General features: G+C 34.8%; 2 protein-coding genes across 3 annotated transcripts; one reads left to right on the plus strand and one right to left on the minus strand.

The window, feature by feature from the left end:
• Positions 1 to 10,970: 10,970 nt before the first annotated feature.
• Positions 10,971 to 17,486, plus strand: LOC117336364 (dynein light chain roadblock-type 2-like). Of its 2 annotated transcripts, XM_033896867.1 has the most exons (5): positions 10,972 to 11,076; positions 13,805 to 13,880; positions 14,926 to 15,093; positions 15,253 to 15,302; positions 17,063 to 17,486. In XM_033896867.1, exons 1-4 carry the CDS (start codon positions 11,074 to 11,076, stop codon positions 15,300 to 15,302), a joined length of 297 nt encoding a protein of 98 aa, XP_033752758.1. In that variant the 5' UTR covers positions 10,972 to 11,073; the 3' UTR covers positions 17,063 to 17,486. The 2 variants fall into 2 exon arrangements, with proteins under 2 accessions (XP_033752757.1, XP_033752758.1); XM_033896866.1 differs by lacking the exon at positions 15,253 to 15,302 and having other exon boundaries at positions 10,971 to 11,076.
• On the minus strand, positions 11,087 to 13,794 carry LOC117336362. The gene is made up of 2 exons (XM_033896865.1): positions 12,746 to 13,794; positions 11,087 to 12,562 (listed from the first exon to the last, which is right to left on the minus strand). Exons 1-2 carry the CDS (start codon positions 12,868 to 12,870, stop codon positions 12,241 to 12,243), a joined length of 447 nt encoding a protein of 148 aa, XP_033752756.1. The 5' UTR covers positions 12,871 to 13,794; the 3' UTR covers positions 11,087 to 12,240.
• Positions 17,487 to 22,516: the final 5,030 nt, after the last annotated feature.

Below are 22,516 nucleotides of genomic sequence, written 5' to 3' on the forward strand. Positions count from 1 at the left end.
TAAAAGGTAGAGATAATATTCAATATGAACAAAGGTGGAAAGCCTCATGTAACTCTAGTAAAAATCTAAAGACAAGTAATAGAAATGTTGCATCTTGCCATTTAATTTGAAATGTTTTCAGCAAAACCGCTTTAGAGCGTACTGCAAAATATACGTCATACAGTGTAGAACAAAATGCAGTTTACGATTAGTCAGATCTGGAGTTAGCTCACTAGGCCCGAGGGCCGAATGGGCTTATCAAATAACGTGATCCGTCTTCCGAAATCTAACTGCATATCTGCATTTTGCATTTTCCGCTACATTGACCAATCACATACTTCATCTTGAACAGTAACGCCACCTGTCGCGTCATATCCGGGGCCAAAAGAATAGTATACGGTTATGCCGAATAAGACCAGTTGTGCATCAGTGACGACAATTTGCTTTAATTTGTTGAATACAAAATGTGATAATAACAACGGCTCCCGGTAGAAATTGTATATCTGTATACAAAACCACACGAGTATGGTAGTCTGTATGATATCCCATGGTTTATCATTTTATATCATTTATATAATTTGCATGAGTGGGTTTTCATTGGTAAATGAAAACAGCGTAATAACAGATTCCGGATTATTGTCACGTTTATGGAAAATATTTCTACTTTTTTGCCATTGTGATCACTAAATGTGTGGATAAAGCCACAACTTTAATACCTTATCGAATTCTATCAGTACATGATCGGTTGGCTGATGTATTGCCGACACATTTATAATGTCTACGGGATTACTGATATTGGTAGTGCATGCCGCATTACTGTGAATTATTGATAAACGACCATTAAAATTACATTTAATGTATCGATATAGTGTAGAAATACACGGTAATCATGTGAGGGAAACTTTTCTCTGCATTAATCATTTGAAGCATGCTTAGTGGCATGGCATTTTATAATATGATGTCGCAGCGTATACTTAAAAACTACTCAAGTGACCTATTCTAATAACTTTTTCTTCGTCGTCGTTCGTCGTAAGTTGTCCGTCGCCCGTTCGTTAACAATTTACATTTTTTTGACTTCTCAATAACAGAGGTCTAAACACCTGATATTGAGCCTATAGCATGCCGGGTTCAAGCGCTATGAAGACTGTTCAAATTAATGACCCGGACCTTCAATCAAGGTCACATGTGTCAAATATCCTACAATCTATAAACCAATAAGCCTAGAGACCTGATATTATGTCTGTACCATTCTGAAGTCAAGTGCTATCAAGATTGTTGAAATGAATTACGTTGACCTTCAGTCGAGATCATAGGGTCAAATATGCTAATATAATTAAACGATTTCCTCTCGTAAACTAAGAGGCCTAGAGACCTGACAGTGGGCCTTTAGCATGCCGAGGCAAATGGTTATCACTATTGTTCACAGGAATGACCTTGACCTTCATTCAAGGTCACAGTTCAAATGTATTTACCTTTTTGAATGACTTCTTTCTCACTAAGCAATGTGCCTAGATACCTGATATTTGACATTAAGCATGCTATGAAGAAGAGCTATCAAGAGAGTTGAAATGCATGACCGTTGAACTTCACTGAAGGTTGGTTGGTTTAAGACATACTGTAACCTATAAGTTTAATGCAGCAAATAAAGAATTGTAATATTAGTATCCACTCTAGTATCACTCTTATAAATATAATAGGTTTGGTTTGGTTTGATTTGTTTAACGTCCTATTAACAGCTAAGGTCATTTAAGGACGGCCTCCCGTGTTTGCGATATGCATGTGTGTATGTGTTTTGGGAGGCTGCGGTATGGTACGTGTTAAGTCTCCTTGTGATAGGCCGGAAGCTTTTGACGATTTATAGTGCTACCTCACTGAAGCATACTGCCGAAAGACACCCAGCAGGACACCCTACCCGGTCACAATATACTGACAACGGGCCAACCAGTCGTTCCGCTCCCAAAATGCTGAGCGCTAAGCAGGAGTAGCAACTACCATTTTAATGACTCTGGTATGTCTCGGCCAGGGGACAGAACCCAAAGCCTTACTCACATGGGCGAACGCTCAACTGAAGACCAAAATTGAGGCATTGCCAAGGGAGACATTAGGAAGAAGAAAGTTGTTCAGAAATTTAAGAGGAACTGAAGGTCATATGGATTAGATATGCTAAAATACTAAAAAGGAATGTTTTTGTCGATACTAAAAGGCCCAAAGACCCGATGCTGGGCCCATAGCATGCTAGGGTAAATGTCTATAACGATTGTTCAAATGAATGAGTATGACCTTGACCTCCATTCGAGGCCACCGGGCTCAAATATGCTTTAATCATTTAAACGTCTTCTGGAGGACCAACACACTTAAAAACCTGATATTTGGCTTGTAGCATGCTGGGGGAATACATTGACCTCAAATTCAATGTCACAGGAATCAAATCTGCTAAAATATACAAAACCTCGGTTGACCGTTAAGGTCCATGGGCCTCTTGTTGTATACTTAATTATGATAGAACTGACAGTTTTATGCTGTGAATCTTTTCAGACTATCCTTTTGTATTTGCATGAAATTGTAAATTTTTAAAATAATAACGATCATCTTCAAATTCAAGTGGATTATACATATCGAAAGATATGTTATGAATTTCATTCGCTGTTAAGACATTTAGGTGACCTGAGATTCAGGTGGCCTAATTCGATCCCTGTTTCGACTTCTCAAAAACCGAGAGGCAAATGGTCATGACCATGACCTACTTTCAAGGTCACGGAGGTTAACGTGACAAATTCTCTATAACCAAGAGGCATAGGGTAATGATTTTTGGCAAGTAACATGCAAGGATGACGGACAACAACGTTTGTTCAAATCAATGACCTTGACTTACTTTCCAAGGCCACAAGGGTTAAATGTGTTTTAATCTTTAAATTAATTCTCACTGAGAGTCCATGGTATTGGGCTAGTAGCATGCGGGGAGGAAGGGCTACAAAGTTTGTTCAAATCCATGCCCTAGGCATACATTCAGGTGACAGGGGTTAAACGTGTTTAAAATCTTTAATCAACTTCTCAATAATCAAGGTACTCAGGGTCATGATATTTGAGTGAACATGTGTTCAAGTGAAAGACGATGTATTATCAAGGTCTTAGAAGTCAAAGATTAAATGACTTCTCAACAATCAAGAGGCTCAGGGTTATGATACTGTGACAGTGGCAAGCTTTGATAACTGAAACTGAATGGTTTAGGTTTGTTCAATTGAATGATTTTGACCAGGCTTCACACTGTTCAAATGTGTTTAATAATGAATCTAACAAAATAAAAAATCAACTATCGGTATGTATTTCAGAACTCATGTGACTGTTTAAGACCCATTGACCTCCTGTTGATGTCCTTTGATAGACTGTTATTATAAAATTACATTCAATAACCTTACAAATGCAATATATTGCAAACAATTACAATTACGTTTCAATTACCCCATACATGCAATACTGTCACTTATGGAAAAAAACATTTAATCAGGTCAGAGACGTACAGTACTGGGAGGGTGATTTTGTACTCAAACTCTGCGCGAGCGACGAGCGGCGGACGAGCGAGCGGAGGGAATTAAAATCACCCCGCGATGTCGCCCGAGCGAACTCGCGGCGACATCGCGGTGAGATCGCTCCCGCAGCGACATCGCGGCGAGATCGCTCCGGCAGCAATGACTTGAGCGATGGGTATTAACGATACGTGTATCGATGTGTTTGACCGCTAGCAGTTGAGATGATTGGTAGATTTTGTTACTTACATGCAAGTGTTCACTATTCCAAACGTAAGACTCGAGATCGAAGTGATACGGTTCTCCGTGATGACCATGCTATAACTAAATAAAAAAAGCATCTGGATACCGTATAGTGAGTCTACGAAACTCACTTAACGTCTCAATTGCTGCTGTTGTTAAATGATGTGGTTTAAATTATCTGTAATTCAATGATTGTACAGTATATAGGCCTAGATGCATTTAGTCACTTCTGATTTAGCTGACCTGTTTATAGATGGCGCTTTGTACACGACCTCAGATGCTGTGACCTCTGGGAGGCCACATACGGGGTTCGTTTTTTAAAGATCACGGACTTATTTCTATGTGATCTAGCAAAGTTCTTGATTTCACAGTTTAGTCATCACATATATCTGAAGTATTTAGCTAGTAACATGACTGTTTGAGAAATTGATTCAGATACATGTACGACCCGTGAAGGAAGAAAAGACTATAAACATCAGATCATTACTTTGTCCACGCGGGGACATACATATAGGATCTATATCTGTACGTCCTTGATCCACATGCTTTTGTCAAACTTGTTTTGTTGTTGTTTGAAGAAAAACAAATTTTATCTTCATTACTATAACTTATTATCATTTTGTCTTTGACTTTTTTGTAGCGGGTTTCATAGACTGTAAAATTATTTGAACATTTCGATTATAACCACCAGCATAAAACTTTGCCGTTTATCTTTTTTAAAGATATTTCTTGTTTATATTTATTATTATATAACAAAATGTAGATCAGTAACTGCAGAACTATTGTAATATTCAGGTTTCTGTAATAGAAATATTTTTTTTGTTTATCATACAAGGAATGGCGAATGCACAGGTCAACATTAACTTCATTATCAACAGATATTGTCATTATTAATAGTTAACATCCTTTTTTCATTAATAAAGAAAAGAAATTTTAAAACAAAAAATTTGAAATGTTTGAATTAAAAACATTAAATTATAATGACGACTCAATTTTTTTTGAAGTTGGTTTCCCCAAAAAACCAAATTCAAAACCTATAGAAAACCTTTAATTTTTCTTAAGAGTTTTTCGAATGATCAAGCCCCAAGAGGGCCCCCTTTTAAGCCTTTTTTTTATTATAGTTTTGTTACATGCAATTTTTAATTGTTTATGTAATTTTTTGCTTAATTAAAAATTTTTGTTCATTCCGGAATTATCACCAAACTTTTATTGCAAAACCTAAATTTTTGGTCATTTTGAAAAAAATTTTCTAAAGCTGTTTTTAACCTCCTTTTGCTTTTTCTTTAAACCACCAGCAATCCCGTCTTTCCTCTCTCCTAAATTACCCACATTATCCCGCACTAATTTTGGTTAATGGAAAACTCACTCCCAACAAATAAAGTTTTCATGGGACGGTTTTTTGCTAACCTGAGTTGGTATTTCATATATAACCAAACTTCAAAGACCTTCCTATAGAAACACCTTCCTTTGTCTTTACCAGAGTTGGTGTTCGGGGAATGAGCCTGGCACAGGACGCAACAAGCAGACGCATTTTAACATTCACAATGAATCAATTTTATGGTAAATTAATAAGTATTGTGTTAAAAGTGCCCATTTTCTAATATATAAAATGGTGTATTTGTAATAATCAGCTTGAAATTAAGAACATCATTGTATGAAATCTCAAGGAAAATATATCATTCAACAGATACAACTTCGAATTCACTTCCCTAGAAAAAACAGTATTTAGGACCGTTTTGGTCATTTTGATCCATCACATAGTAGCGTGTTAATTTGTGTCCCCCTCGTCCCGTGAAAGTGCACGTTTTCTAATAGAAAATAAAGTATTTTCTTAACGTCTGACCGATTTGAAATTAAGAACAACAATGTATGAAATGTCAAAGAAAATATAACATTCAATAGATTAATTTTCACTTCACTAGAAAAAAAGGAGTATCCTGGACCGTTTGGGTAATTTTGACCTACGGCACGATACGAGTTTTTGTATTTTTGTATATCGACCTTAATTTGAAGACAAATTTACCTCTCATAACATCAATGAAATAACGCAAACTTTACACCGATTTGTTAAATTATACCAAACCAGAAATCAAACGTGTGACTTGCGTTTAATGTCGGTCTATTTAGCCACAAAATAGGCTTTGAAACCCAGTGTGTTTCGAAACGCTACGAGGCGATGCAGCCAATATGACGGCGAATTCCGTGTCACCTAGGTTTCAGAACGAGGCACTCCGATACTTCCGAGCATGGGTGATATTTGGTAAGATATATAGACTGTTACCAGTCTCCCTGATATACAAGTCTCTGATCAGGTTTATTAGAAATATATAGGAAAGAAGCAATCGTTTTAAAGCAAAGCGTTTGATGATAGAAATTCATCATGGCTCAATTTTTGGTAATAGATATAAATCATTTATATAAATTGTGCATGTTATCATCCTCTCATCAAAGTATGGTTGAGAAAGTGTGTTGTCCATCCAGACGCCCATCCATCTGTGTAGAATGTGTAGATATTCGAGTTTTATATAATTAGAGGATGTAGCATACGTACAACTAATCACCTAGGTGTAATACTGAATAGATTTCACTGATGCTGAATAATTAATAGATTGTACTCATGATGAATAATGATCTTAAATGGTACCCTTATGAATAATGAATATATTTCACATGTGCTGATCGAATAACCAATTGATTTTACCGATACTGAATAATGAATAGATTTAAATGATACTGAATAATAGATAGATTCACTGATGCTGAATAGAGAATAGATTTCGGTGATGCTGGATAATGAAAAGAATGTACCCAATATGAACAATGGAGAAATTGTACCCATGCTGAATAATAAATATATTCCACTGATGCTGAATAATGAAAACATCCCAGTGTTGCTGGATAAGACATAGGTTGTACTCATGATGAATAATAAATAGATTCCCTGAAGCTGAATAATGAAAACATTCCAGTGTTGCTGGATAAGACATAGGTTGTACTCATGATGAATAATAAATATATTCCACTGATGCTGAATAATGAAAACATTCCAGTGTTGCTGGATAATAAATAGGTTGTACTCATGATGAATAATAAATAGATTCACTGATGCTGAATAATGAATAAATTGTATCCATGATGAATAAATAGATTTCAAAGATGCTGGATAATTAATAGATTCACTGATGATGAATATCAAATAGATTTACTGATACTGAATAATATATTTTACTGATGATATAATCATGAATAGATTTCACTTATGCTCAATAATAAATAGGTTGTATTCGTGATGTACAATGGGGAAATTTTACCCATGATGAATAATGAATAGATTCACTGATGGTGAATAATAAAGAAATTGTACTCACGTTGAACAATAAATAAATTTCACTGATGCTTACATTCATGTATATATAATATATTGGTTTAAACTGTATTTTATTTGGTTATAGCAATGGTACATACAAATAATACAAATATAAGGATACAGAAACAAGTACTTGGTACTTATATTAATCCGTCTCCTGATGTAGATATAGGCTATGGACCGATATTGATAAAATTAATAATACATATGTCATATATATTTATTTATATATATATAATGTGCAGGGAAGAGAAAAAGAACGGGTGCAGGGGTCGGGTTGGGGATTACTTGGTGGCATCGGGGTTGGCATCAAAAATGCAAGAATGGAACAAACACTGGTTATTTATCATCAGAGTTCATAACAAATATGTACTTACACTATATGATATAAGTATTGGGACTGTACATGTATTTCTGTAAATATTTACTATTAATATATAGTAAAACAATACAAACACAAAATCTTAACGAAATCTGCGCCATACAAAGTGTATATAAGTATCGCGACGATAAATAGGATTTCTAGCATAAAGACAATGGTAATTTCAGAAACGTTTAGATTGAATGATGAAACTTTGAACACAATCAAAAATAACTTCGTTGAACTGAACAGGGAATTCTGTACTACCATGGAGTAAAAGGTTAACATTATAGTTAGGAGGAAGGCGATTAAAACATTTAAGTCTAAGCTGCCCGTAATTGGCACAATGGAGGAGGAAGTGGTCAGTAGTTTCAGTAGACAGATTACACGAACACATAGGGCTATCAACTAAGTTTCGAGCGAACAGATGAGTATTCAATGAGCTGCAATTTATTCTTAGACGTGCATGATGAATCTGGCCGTGTCTGCTTCTGCAGTGGTAATAGTGCTGAGGGACAGAGTGAGCAGAAAGAGTTTCGGAGTTAAGGAATGTTTTTAAGTTAGTTATGGACGGATTGGATTTGATGTTTTCAGGAAGTGTGTTCCATAAATCAACAGAAGAGGGTATAAAAGAATCTTTATAGAGATTTGTTCGACAGTTTTTTTGACAGAAATTATTAGCTCTTCAATTGTGTTATGGGTATGAATATCAGATTGACGAGAAGGTAGGAAGTTATTCAGATAAGGAGGGCACTGACCATGAACAATCTTGTGGAATTGAATAATTTTATGCTTTCTCCTGCGAGCACTAAGGGGGTCCCAACCGGTTTCTACATAAAGTCTAGCGTGGCTTGTGAGTTTAGTTGCACCAGTCACGATTCTAGCTGCTTCTAGCTGTATATTTTCAAGAATCTGGTTTTGGCCTAGAGTTAGGTTGTCCCATACAATATCACCATATTCTAATAGGGGTCTAATGAAAGTATAATAAATAGTTTGAAGAGACTTCCTGTCAATACTAAATTTGAGATTTCTAAGTAAACTAAGTTTTTTAGAGGCTTTACTAGTTATGTATTGGATATGGTCAGTCCAACTCCCGTTAGCAGATATTGATACACCGAGGTGTTTATGGCACGTTACTTCAGTTAGGGAAATGTTATTCATGATTAGGGGTGGATGGATAGGTTTGTCAAGTTTCTTACTTACAGTCATTGTAACAGTTTTGTTTGGATTAAAATGTACGAGCCATGTTTGAGACCACTAAAGAATTTTGGTTAGATCGTTATTTAACTGATTTGTGGCCAGACCCGGTGACTCCACTTCGACATATAGAGACGTATCGTCAGCAAATAGTTTTATATTACAATGGATGTCATGAACAATATCATTTATGAAAATTAAAAATAGTAATGGTCCTAAAATTGATCCCTGGGGTACTCCTGCTGTGATGTATGCTAAATAAGATTGCTTACCATTTATAACAACACGTTGACAACGATTTTTTAAGTAATCCGTGAACCAAGTTAAAAGATTTCCTGTGATACCCAACGATCTTATTTTAGAAAGAAGGCCTCGATGCCAAACCCGGTCAAAGGCCTTACTTATATCACAAAATGCCATTCTGATTTCTTTAATTACCTTTATCCAACGCGGAGAAGATATCATTAGCAATAGATACGAGTTGATTAATAGTGGAGTCGCCGGATCTGAAACCGGACTGACAGGGTGTTAGTAGGGATTTGTCAACGAGATAGTTGTAAACATATTGATATACGCATCGTTCCATCATTTTACCAACAATTGACAGTAGTGATATAGGTCGATAATTACTTAAAGTAGATGGGTCATCTTTTTTATATACTGGTGTAACATTAGCAATTTTCCAAGATGATGGGAATATACATGCAGTGAGCGAAAGGTTAAATACTGCTTGTAGTGGATAGCTTAAAATATCGGCAGCTTCCTTAATCAAACGTGGACTTACAAGGTCGGGACCAGAGGCTTTCTTCGTGTCGAGGGAATGTATAGCATCAAGAACGTCCTGGCGAGATATTACAATATCAGAAAGTATATGTGTATGAGACTGGTTTAATACAGGGGGGTCAATGTAAGTGTCATCAATAGTAGATTGAGAAGAGAAAAAAGTGTTGAAAGCGTTTGCCTTATCCAGGTCGTCAAGTAAAATATCGTTATTGTCAGAAATAGGAGGAATAATATATAATATATTACTTGCGTGTACGGCTATGAGCCTAGCTATATCTATGACGGATCTTTGATATATCGATAGACTTGTTTAATCAATATCCGGTTAGCTAATTTAATATTTTTACACTGTATAATTATTCTGCTTATGATTTTGATCTACATTTAATGCTTCAGCTGTGTGACTAAGATGCAATGTTTTATTGAATCATCAATGTTGAGGTGTTTTAGATGTCACAATAATGTTGCTTCCGTCATAATGTTGATAATGATCTGACTGGTCTGTCTGTTTTTGACAATTTCAGTTTAATGTACGTTTTTTCTTCGTTGATATACATGATAATGTATGCCCTTTTGTTGATGTAATTGTTGGCGAATTAGTTACTGAAATCGAACCAGATGAGTTTAAAATAGCATGTGCGGTGTCGTCTGTAATTTCCATGCCCCCCACCCATTTCGTGTCGCTGGGGTTCATTTGGGTATATAAAGGTAAACTTTCGCAGGTAAGGCTAATGTAACCCACACTAATCGGGACCATCGTTAATATCACGAAAGCTGTATTTAAAAGTAATATAGCTGTCTGGCTATCCAGTCAGTGACATTGCAGCTTCGAAAAGTGAATGAAAATAAATATTGCTCTTTTGAACAAGTAGAAGCATGTTTATGTTCACGTCCACCGGAAGTATAGTTGTTGTTTTTTTTATCTAGAAACATTTATTTCTACTATAAACAGTAATGGGAAGTTTTGACCGAAAGTTTATCTATGCCCTAAAACGTCTAAAATGGCGTATGCAATGGTTATTGGTAGTTTTATACACTACTGGTATATTTAATGAGTCCCACAAGTGACAAAGAAGTACTTGGTCTCAAACAAATATGCCATTACATTTAATCATGTTATATACAGACATTAATTTGAAAAAAGATGTACAACTACAGGCCTCAATTAACCATCAACAATGCCAAGTCAGTGATTCGGGCATCTGAGTAAACGCCCGTAATAGAAAAAAAATAAGAATATCAAACTAATTGACATGAAGCCCTTTAAATAAATGAAATTTCTCTAACATCTGTTTCAACGGTGAACGAGTTACCTCCCTTCTCCATATTATATTCGACACCACCGAATGATATACGGTCTGATTACATGGAAAAAATGAATTTGTGGTATGTTAGTATTTTCAAACCTCTTAACAAATTTTAACCCTGGTTGAATGAAGTTTGAAAATAAGTGTGTACACAAGCACTTTTTGAATGCGGAATTTTAAATGTCATTCGGTTTCCGGAAATCAATGTTTAGAAATACCGGAAATGACAGCTTGCGCATGTCGAAAGGGTCGTAGCAACGAAAGGAAAAATTTACCAACACAAGTAAAGTAAGGTTTAGGAAGTCCTGCGTCATGGTAAGACATCAATAACTCTGCAGACTGTTTACGTAGAACCAAAGACTTTTGATTCATGTAATTAAGTGATAAATGATGGACAAATCTAGCAATATACCAACCAATACTTAAAGTCGTTTCGATGGTGTGACGCGCACTTGTTTCTGTACTGCACAGAGTGGTTGAGATTGATCTCTTGATAATGATTTTGGTTATAATCAGCTGTCCAGCTGTAACTGTAGACCACAGATGCCTGACTCGTCTCATTTATATGTACTCTTATATGTTATTATTTTATAAAACGAGTCCGGCACCTGTGCTGTAGACTAGATTGAATTTATCATACGGAAAAACTACAGTACGTTTATGGTAAATACTGTTAGCTTTTAAAAGTGTTATTTTCATATCGTCTATCTTAAAACCACAAGCTGACCTGCATTCACACTTGAATTCAAGTCGTATCGGTGCCCAGTTGTTTCGGTACTCGGTCGTTTCGGTACTTTGCGAAAGTCGTTTCGGTACTTACAAATGTAGTTTCGGTACTTGAATATAAGTCTTATTTTTGACTAATAATGAACGTCTTAAGACCATGTTTTGACGATTGTTATGCTATTTTTACCAAGTATCCTGAATGAACAAAGGGAGAAAACTCTAACAGTCAAACAGAATAAACGTCCCTTAGATAGACTACGAATGTGATATGAATGACTCTATTTATTCCGTTCGAGCTAAACAGAATTGCTTCATTGTTCATGGTTCCTATTATCATCATCTTAAATCCGTCACAATCTACGATTAGAGTCCCTATAAATGTCAGAGGTTTGAAGACATGCGCCATGGCTATTTGATATCTTCCTCAAAATTGAACCGCGTATATCTATTCCCGCCAATTTCGGTTGTTTGAACAAGTTTTGATCGTTGCCAATGAAAATTATTGTTTGCAAATTATTGTTTGCAAATAATATCAATTTAGAACAGTGTTGCTTGCAAGTGCTGGCGAGAATGGATAGTCAACAGTTTATTTTGAGTATAATGGTCTTTTATAAATGACAAAAAGAGAGAATATTCATTTTCTATACGTTGCACTCATTCATCTTCTATACGTTACACTTATTCATCTTCTATACATACTAGCTACTATTGTTTTCGTTTAGATGAAATAGCTTCTATGGACACATTGCACTTCTAGCCAAGAAGGGAAACGGCCTTCCTCAAAAACTTCGATGTTGAGAGGTTCTGTCTTTCGTATTCTTTCCAAAGCTTGAATAGACGTCTTTGTGATTTCTGGGCCCTCTTCCGCTGGAATCGCTTGAGTTTCCCTTCGTTCACCAATCGAAGTTGTAGGGGGATGGAGGCCGTCTCCTGGAAGAGTTCCTGGATGAGCAGGTAGAATGGCACTGGACCTTTCGTGTTTACTCTACTGTTCAGGCGATGGTGCCACCCTTCCACGTCGTAGTTGGTCCTGATGCTAGTCTTGAACATGCACCAATCACTGATTGGGAAGACCCTGAAATTATAAAAAAAAAAATATAAGTATTTCAAATTATCTATCACTTTCGTAAGTAATTGTTTATAGCAGATAATTAATAACGTGAAGTAGTTTAAAGATCTGGTCATTTTTCAAGATGGTACTTTTTTCAGGTGTTGGTTACCAAACAGATTTTAATATTACAAAAAGACTCTGATTTACCTGTTCATCATCCAGGTCCTCTCAATGTAGATCATCAGATCAAGGAGGGGCCCAGACGATGCCCTCTCCCGGAGACTGTCAAACGCTGCAAAGATGTGTTCTCTGGGTAGAAAGTGTAGAGCCATCACCTCGGAAAGAAAGCTGTAAACTTTCCCATGCTCCTCGTAGGCTTTCTGTAAATGGAAACAATAAATTATGATAAAACATAAATTAATATGGGAACACAAAATTTTATCAAGAACTTACAATAGCATTTGTATGTATGGGAATCCGTCGCTAATCCATTATTCATTAACAAATGAACTTTTCATTTATAATTACCTTCAGGCCAAGCTCCTGGACTTTCCTGTAAACGGCTTGCGTCCAATAAAACAAATTACTGGGACTAATATATAAAATGTTAAACCAATAAAACAAATTACTAAGTATATCGGGACGTATATATAACATATAAAACCAATAAAACAAATTACTAAGTATATCGGGACGTACTATAGTATATATAACATGTAAAACCAATAAAACAAGTTACTAAGTATATCGGGACTAATGTATAACATGTAAAACCAATAAAACAAGTAACTAGGTATATCGGGACTAATATATAACATGTAAAACCAATAAAACAAGTTACTAGGTATATCAGGACGTATTTATCGAATTGTACTCACCACTTCCACAGATCCGGTGCTGCCATCTGCTGCAAGAGTCGCACTGTATGGCCTCTTGCCTAGGCCGAACAATGGTGTCGCGTTCGGTGCACATGTCAAGCGATGCCATAATGACATAATTGATAATTTTGAGAGTGATACTCTCATTTTTATGACAAGTTGGTAATGATTTCGAGCTACTCTGATCTACTCAGTTAAGAAAACAACCGTGATCACGTTTGAAGTGTGATGTGCGTGATTGTATAACTTTTTAAAAAATGTCGAACCGACTTCCGAAAAGTACCGAAACAACTTTCTTTTTTAGGTACCAAAACGACCAGGTACCGAAACGACCGTACACTTCTACCGAATGCAAACAATTTTGTAGATTACTGTGCTTTATTTCTAGGCTGAAATTGATGAAACCATCAAAAGAATTAGTGCGCACAAGGGTGTACTGGGAACCGTTATAGTCAATAATGAAGGTAAGTCACTTTAAAGTTTACTTCAAATTACATGTTTTAAAATTCTATTTTGTAGTTTGTATTGTACATGTACATGTGTACTACTAATCCTTGCAAAGATATTTTTTATTATATATTTACATTAATTAATCTTAAAATGAATAATAAACAAGGCATAATAACTTTCAGTTGATGGACTATGACAATTAAATGTATGCACAAGTTTGGCAACCAAATTACATACGCCCATGGCCAATTGTCCTCATTTTATTTTTTTACAAATCATTCCAGCTATATTTTCCACAACACATATTTTCTTCTGTTAGCTGTGCACATATCCTGCACTGTATACAATTGAAAAACTTAATAGGAATTTCTTAAAGTTTGCAAACTTGTGGAAGAACAGGGGAAAACACATTCCCGCTTTGTTCCCCCGACAGGAATCGGACAGGGTCTCCGGCATGATAATTTAAACCACGGTTCTGCTGCCTAAGCCAAAGAAGCATGCACCTAATGCTGAGTGACAGAGACCGTATTTAACACTATATTGTACAAGCAACACAGAAAGGTTCCTTTTACAATACTCACTTTCTTTCCCAAATTTCAACCCAAGGCTCTCAATATCACCACAGTGGGATAATACGTACCAATGTGACAGAATAGGGAAAAACACATTCCTGTCAAGTTTAATTCCCTGACAAGAAGCATGGTCCGTCAGTTAATTTAGATCATACCATATTTAACAATTTGTATAAACCACACCATCCGTTCCTTTGACACATGCAAAACATAACCAGTACATCTAATGCTGAATTAGTTTTGATGATTTTGTGATATGTTTTTAATTTCATACTTGTATGCTAGTGGGACCTGCATACTATATCAATTAACCAGATGTTGACATGTTGTACCATAAAACTTGTGTAAAAGTTATAGAATCATGTTGTCATCTTTTTTACTTAATTTATTATCTAAATTTTTGTAGAGATACACTAACTTTAATGTTTTTAATGAGAAAATTGTCATTTAAAAATACATACCACTAATAAAGTATTCATATTCCCAGGCATTCCTATTAGAACAACACTAGAAAATGCTGTTACAGTACAGTATGCTGGCCTGTTTCATCAGCTCACACAGAAGGCACGCAGCACTATACGCGACATTGACCCACAGAATGACCTCACCTTTCTCAGGATCCGGTCAAAAAAGCATGAAATAATGGTGGCCCCAGGTAATGATTTCTAACAATCTTTTTGTTCTTCTACATTTTTTTCAGAATTGAAAATGTTCACGATAACTCTACTTTTACTATCTTGAAGCTCGTGCATTATGAATTATATTGATAAAAGTGGTTTATTAATGTTTGCTCTCACTTCATTTTGGTTCACAGATCTTGAGTACTTATTGATAGTAATCCAGAATCCCAACGAAGCAGTATAGGTCAGGGTGATTTATGTCTGCTAAACATGTGTCTGCTTTGTGTTAAAATGGAATGCAATATTGTGTGATCAATTAATCTAGCCAGAAATTGTGTGCTGAAGTTAAATTAAGGCATCTAATGTGGTAAAGTTCTAATTGGATTATATGTTACCTGGGTATTATGATTTACATTCTAACTTTCCACTTTTTGAATTGGTTGATTCAGCAGTACATGTATAATTCTACAGCTTTTGGAATGGATGTAGACCCTGTTATTAGATTTTGGAAGGGTAAAAGAGGACTCCAGTCCAGAATCCAGATACAAAAGATACATTGAATATTTTTTATTCAAAATATGTATACAATGACACAATGTATATTTGTATCTTAAAAAATTCATTATAATGTGGATCTTGGGTGTTCAGGTGGCACAGTGGTAACATACCTGCCTTTCACCTAGACAGCCAGTGCCAGGGGTTTTTCTTACTTGTTTAGGATGGGGTATTTTTGTCTCCTTAAATTGAATTAGGAAAGGTAATTTCATGAGTATACTGCAAATATGGAGTGAATTTGGCCAAAATAAGAAATAATTTCAATTGGGAATGGGGCCCATTACTGGCCCCAAAAAGCCCTCAGAAAAGTTAATCTGTTAATCAAAATATAGATGGTCATTCCCATTACGCTACAAGAACATCTAACGACATCGCATAAGAGGTCATTTCAGGATGACCTTTTGGATTACCCAATCAAAATACTACTTGCAGAATCTTGGAAGTGAATTTTGTATCTGCGAAATATAGCTTGCATAATCTGTCAATCTGTTTCGTCCAACGAAGCATATAATGATGTACCAAAATGGTTAGCTTCAGATGCTGTGACGAATGGGATGTCGTTAGATGTTCATGTAACGTAGTGAGAATGACCATCATTACTTTAATCAGATTGAGAAAAGTTTGGGTTTGATTCCTCAATTGGACATGAAAAGGTATGGGGTAACCTACCCTTCAGACCATGTGGTTCCATTCGGCCGAACAAGAGTGATTAATATAAATTAATATAACTTGTTTCACAATTATTGTCTATTAAAAAATGAAGGTTACAATAAAAATTGCAATTTCAAGCATATGTACAATAACAACTTGTCTGCTTCAGATTAAACTTTTAGGAGTCCAGCTCTAATCCAGATTAAGACACCAGATTTTTATTCACAATCTAATATATTTTACGCTGCTGAATTATTAAGAAATCTGTATCGATTTTGATGGCTACTTGAGTGAAAGTTAATTATTAATTTGATTTGCTACAAATATATGAAATGACAACTAGTCCTGTACTAATATTGCTTGAGTACATGTTGTGTTGGGATGGCTAGTTTGACTTGTAGTAATAAATATCTATGTATGACCTATTTTGTAGTAATCAATCAGCTAAGATAGTAACTATAACTTATGGAGTTACTTGATCCATATTCATTCAATTTTGAAATGCGTGTCTCATTCAGTTTCAGGTTTGGTGATAAAATTCAAAGCATTTTCTACTATTATTGTTCTGTTGATATGATATGAAAAGAGCTCTCTTGTTAGGAATATATTTGGTAAATCGGAATTTTACAGTTGTATATTAAATAGTACAATAAAGTAACAATACAATCACTGGTCATAATACATGTATGCTAAATGTTGAGTGTTGTGCAAGGGAGATAACTCATCATATACTCTATACAATAGAGATAACATTGTCCTCTTTCTGACAACTTACTTTTTATATATTTTTTTTTTCAGAAAGGGAATATCTTCTGATTGTAATCCAGTCACCAAAGGTCCTCTGTTAGATCAAGGACATCATCATACTATGATCATCTTCAATGCCAAGTGATTTAGTCCTTGTGGAAAGACTTTAATATTTGTTCAAAATTGTATGTTTTGCTACATAAAGGGCTTAAAAAATGTGTAGATTTGTTTACCAATTTACAATCAATATGGAAAAGTGATTTTCTTTTTGATAACAGAGGGTGATGTAATCTACAGAGATGTATGCAGCATTACTATGTAAGTCAGTTTGTTGTTGTATATATTAGGTACAGAAGTCAAAACATCTTTCAATGTACAAACTGCAAAACTAAAGAACATAAAATACTTGAAGACTTTACAAAAAGGGGGTTTATTTATTCATGTATATGTCATAAAACATATTAAAAATACATAAACATATTGTGATGTTGTTGTTTTTAAAAAAGAAAACCTTCAGTCTATTACTAAGAGGCTAACAAGGTCAAGATATTTGTGTATTTAACGAAATACTTATAAACCTTCCCATTCCTTCTTATAAAGGTCCAGAAGGCCTATAGAGAAATTGTATTGTCACTGGTGGTAATGATGAAGAATTATGATTTTATAGGCTGATGGCTCAGTATTTGAAGATTATGACATATTATACTTTGTAGTTCATCTAAACATACTTCATTTCTTTTCCTTGTACAATTTTGTGTTTTGGTCATTCAAAATATGTAGTGCTTATTGATGCTAATTGTACCTCAGATTTCGTTTGTAGGTTAACCTTGGTCCATAAATGTGTATGCTTATTTTATTGACTTGAGAAGCAGTAAGTTTGGATTTTTACAGTAAAAATTATTGACCAACAGAGAGGAGGTAGCCACATATTAACAGATTGGTTATATTGTAAATTTGTTTCTAAAAGAAAACTAAAGACCTCGGATGCAATAAATTTTGAAACTTTATTCACATGAAGCAATTGCACAATGCAAAGAAACTGCCTGTTATACTAGGACAATACAGAGAATGAGGGCGATTACACAGCCACCATACAATGTACATTGATATATTAATCAAGCATTATGTGTGTACGCCATGTGTTTCTGACTTGTAGTTTGGGACTATTCAGCAGTAGAGTATTTTGTTCCTACACATTGCAATTATCAGTTCTCTGATTGTTCTGTGACTTTGTTGAAACAAAGTACTTAAATGTAGATCATGTACATTAATCCATGCATGTGATGATATGTGCATTATTCCAAACCTCATCACAACACCAACTTTTGAAAACAAATTTGAAGTGTAATTATCAAAACCTAGATCCATCCCAGAAATTGTTTAGGGCCTAATCTGTAGGCTAAGTCATTGGTTTAATTACCACTAGATATGTGAAATTTATAAATGTACATCAAATTAATCCTGAAACTAATTAAAGGTAGACATGGCACAAGTATCAGAAATATTAAGATAAGGTGAAACATTCCTAAATCCGACGATGGACACTTATACATGGCTATATCAACGTATTGGGTTACATTTAGCCTACGAGTGAGCTCGTATCTTGTTTACAGAATCAAAATCGGAATGTTTTACCATCTTTTGGGATATATTTCCCTGTGAAATGAAGGACAGCAAAAATGAAAAACAACATAACAGATCAAAACATTAAGCAAAGGCGTACAACTGTCTACTCAGTACAAATATAGGCAAAGGAGACTAACTGCAGGTGCACCAGTGTATGTTAACTGTACATCAGAGAAGTTAAAATAAGGTTTAGATGAAAAATGTAGAAGCAGTACAAATATAGAATAACTGCCATAGAAATACCTTGTGTATGTATCAAGAAAGAAAGCATGATGCATATAAGCTTCATTGGGTGCTGATTAGTATTGACATCACCAAAGTTTAAAAAAAAAAAAAAAAGATGTCCAGAAAAGATTCATGAGTCTACAATTATAGTAAAAGGGGCATAACTGCCACAAGATATGAAGATCCCAAAAATTACTTCAGTGTTTGATGACTTCATCCCCAAAGTTTCACCAAGATGTGAAACAAGAGATCCCAGAGGGATCTTGGCGCCCACCATTGAATGATCTTTATAGGTTCAATGTCAGATTGATCTTTTCTCTACTTTTCCCTTCCTCTAAGTCTTACTAATCTGTGTAAATTCAGAAACAGCCCTCTAGTACTTTTCAAACAAGGGGAACCTATATATAAAATTTAAGATTTAGCGATCATGGCTGTCTGTCGGCCATGTTGTTTTCGGATATGTCCCAAAATGCAATACCAGGGACCAAGGGGAACCTACATATGAAACTTGAGAAAGATCCCTTCAGTACCTTCTGTAAAATAGCGATAACAAACTTCGATTGTCAAAATCCAAGATGGCTGCCTGTCGGCCATGTTGTTTTCCGATAGGTCTCAAAATGCAATATACATAACTAGGCACCAAGAAAAACCTACATATGAAATTTCAGAAAGATCCCTTCATTAGTTTCTGAGAAATAGCAATAACAAACTTCAATTGTCAAAATCCAAGATGGCTGCCTGGCGGCCATGTTGTTTTCCGATTAGTCTCAAAATGCAATATGCATAACTAGGCACAGAGGGGAACCTACATATGAAATTTCAGAAAGATTCCTTCATTACTTTCTGAGAAATAGCGATAACAAACTTCAATTGTCAAAATCCAAGATGGCGGCCTGTCGGCCATGTTGTTTTCCGATTGGTCTCAAAATGTAATATGCATAACTAGGCACCAAGAGGAACATACATATGAAATTTCAGAAAGATCCCTTCAGTGCTTTCTGAGAAATAGCGATAACAAACTTCAATTGTCAAAATCCAAGATAGCTGCCTGTCGGCCATGTTGTTTTCCGATTGGTCCCAAAATGCAATATGCATAACTAGGTACCAAGGGGAACCTTTATATGAAATTTGAGAACGATCCCTTCAGTACTTTCTGAGAAATAGCGATAACAAGAATTGTTTACGGACGGACGGACGGACCACGGACGCAGGGCGATTTGAATAGCCCACCATCTGATGATGGTGGGCTAAAAAACTGTAGGAGATTGTCAATCAAAATATAACCTTCCAGATCAGTAAAACACCTACAATAATAGTCCTAAAAATCATTATCTTTATATAAAGTACTGTTATCTTTAATAGATATGCAATTACAAAGGTGATAATGTTTCAACCAAAGAAAATAAATGGATTAAGATACACTTTTATTTACTATACACTTGTAACACATATTTATATATATCTTATATTAAAGGTTTTGGGTCCAAATGAATACACAATTATTTTTTATGCATATTTACATTTAATTTTATTTTGGTGTGATAATAAATCCAACAATACACTCTATATACCTCTTTATTGTTGAGAAACCATCTTCATTAAAAGCGAGATTATTATCACTTAAAGTCACAGGATCTAATATTCAAATAAAATATTACGTCAAATAGACAATGCTTTTTGGAGGAAATAATATGCAGATTTTATACAATTATAACCATTTAAAAAGACCTGTGTTTTCAATTCAAATTTTTAGCACCTTTTAAGATTTTTATCCGACTTCTCTTTGAACAGAGTAATAAATAACAATACTATATATAGGTCTCTAAAAACTGACAAGAGGTTCAATGGGTCTGTATGGCTCGCCTGACATTGTAACATGGGTTTAAGTATTATGAGTTTGTTTTGCAAAATAAGTCATTGATAGTTGATTATTGTGAACTTTGTTTCGAGATATATTGAATAAAGGACTGACCTTCCTTTTGACGACATAATGCAGTTAGTAGGCAACAACCGTACATATTATCCATAGGGTACATCTAGGCTTTCGATTAATGAGAAGTAATTCAATTTATTTTTACACATGTGACCTTTATGAAGGTCAATGTCATTCATTTCAACAAACTTATCAGTAGCCTTTACTCCTCCAAGTATGTGACAAGCCCAATATACATGTAAGGTACGGTATCTTGATTTAAGATTTTAATATATTCAGGGCTCCCGTGACCTTAAAAGTAAGGGTCACTCATTTGAACAAACTTCATAGCTCTTCACCACAGCATGAATTGGGTGAAGGGTCTCTTTGTTATTGAGAAGAAATTGTTTGAACGAAAAAGTTGACAATTGAATGCCAGGTGAGCTAAAAATAGGGTGGGTGTCCTGAGTATACTTTTGAGGTATATTAACCCATAAAACAGGAGATTTTAGATTAATTTCATGAATAAAGCAAGGATCATATTAAGTGAAAAGAAAACATACAACAAATTTAATATACAAAAGAACACTGATTATATGATACACAACTATTTATACCTACAAATAAAATCTCTATCACAGCATTGGAGCTTTCAAATTACTCCAGTTTTAACAAAAATATCACAGTTGTTACAATAAAACAAAGGCAATTGCAGGAATGTATAAACCTATTTAAACAACAACAAAATAAAAAGTGATAACTTTGTCATCAATCATTATACATATTCATAATATAACTCATTTCTGGAAACCAGCTATCCAATATACAGTGATTCATGCTGCAGATTAAATATTCTACTGATTTTCATCAGCCAATTGACATACAGTCTGATGACTTCTTAATATATTAAAAGTAAAATCTATGACAAGTAGTTTTTTTCTTTTTAATTTCATTTTTCCTGCAAAAGCTACATCGTTAAAAAATGTTTCCTGCACATGCATGGTTTTACCACCTTCAATGTACATGACTCGTTAGGTTTTGTCTCACCGATTATAGTCAGTGCTCTGTCAATATGCAAAAACATGTCAATCATGTTTGATGTTGTTTTTGAGCAGCAGGTTCAGTCATTAAAGTTTTACATCCTTGATTGTGTTCGATTTTTCAGTATAATTGACAATACAACATATCCATTTACAAACATTCATATCTCATGATAACTTCAAATCAAATGGCACGTTTAAGTAAATTGTGACAGAAGTAATACACAGTAATACACAGTATTACTTTTCTTGTCAAAATGTCTATAGCCATTTAAACATAACAGGTGGGAAATATGATCATAATTGGCCCTCTAAAGAGTCATGTCTGTATATGATAAATATATATATCCTCATGTCAACATACATTAAACTATAGCATGAGTATTAGTGAAACTAATGAATGCTTCCGGATTGTATTTGGTCATACACCACACTAATGATGCATATCTGTAAACAGTATGTTAAAATGGAGAATTTCAAAGAGGAAAGAATAATGTTTGAACATATAATACACGCTTTTGGGTCCGACACACACTTATGCTTCAGCTATGAAAGTAACAGCATGTTAGTGATGTACATGTCAGCTATCTGTATAGGCATCAATTCAAATAAAGTCATACTTTGGACATAACATTTTAACAAAGGTTAATAACTGCAGTAATTAAGAGGTTGTTGACCCAGACTTGTTACACTGCACATTGT

The sequence above is a fragment of the Pecten maximus genome, chromosome 10 (genome assembly GCF_902652985.1).
Source record: "Pecten maximus chromosome 10, xPecMax1.1, whole genome shotgun sequence".
NCBI lineage: Eukaryota > Metazoa > Mollusca > Bivalvia > Pectinida > Pectinidae > Pecten > Pecten maximus.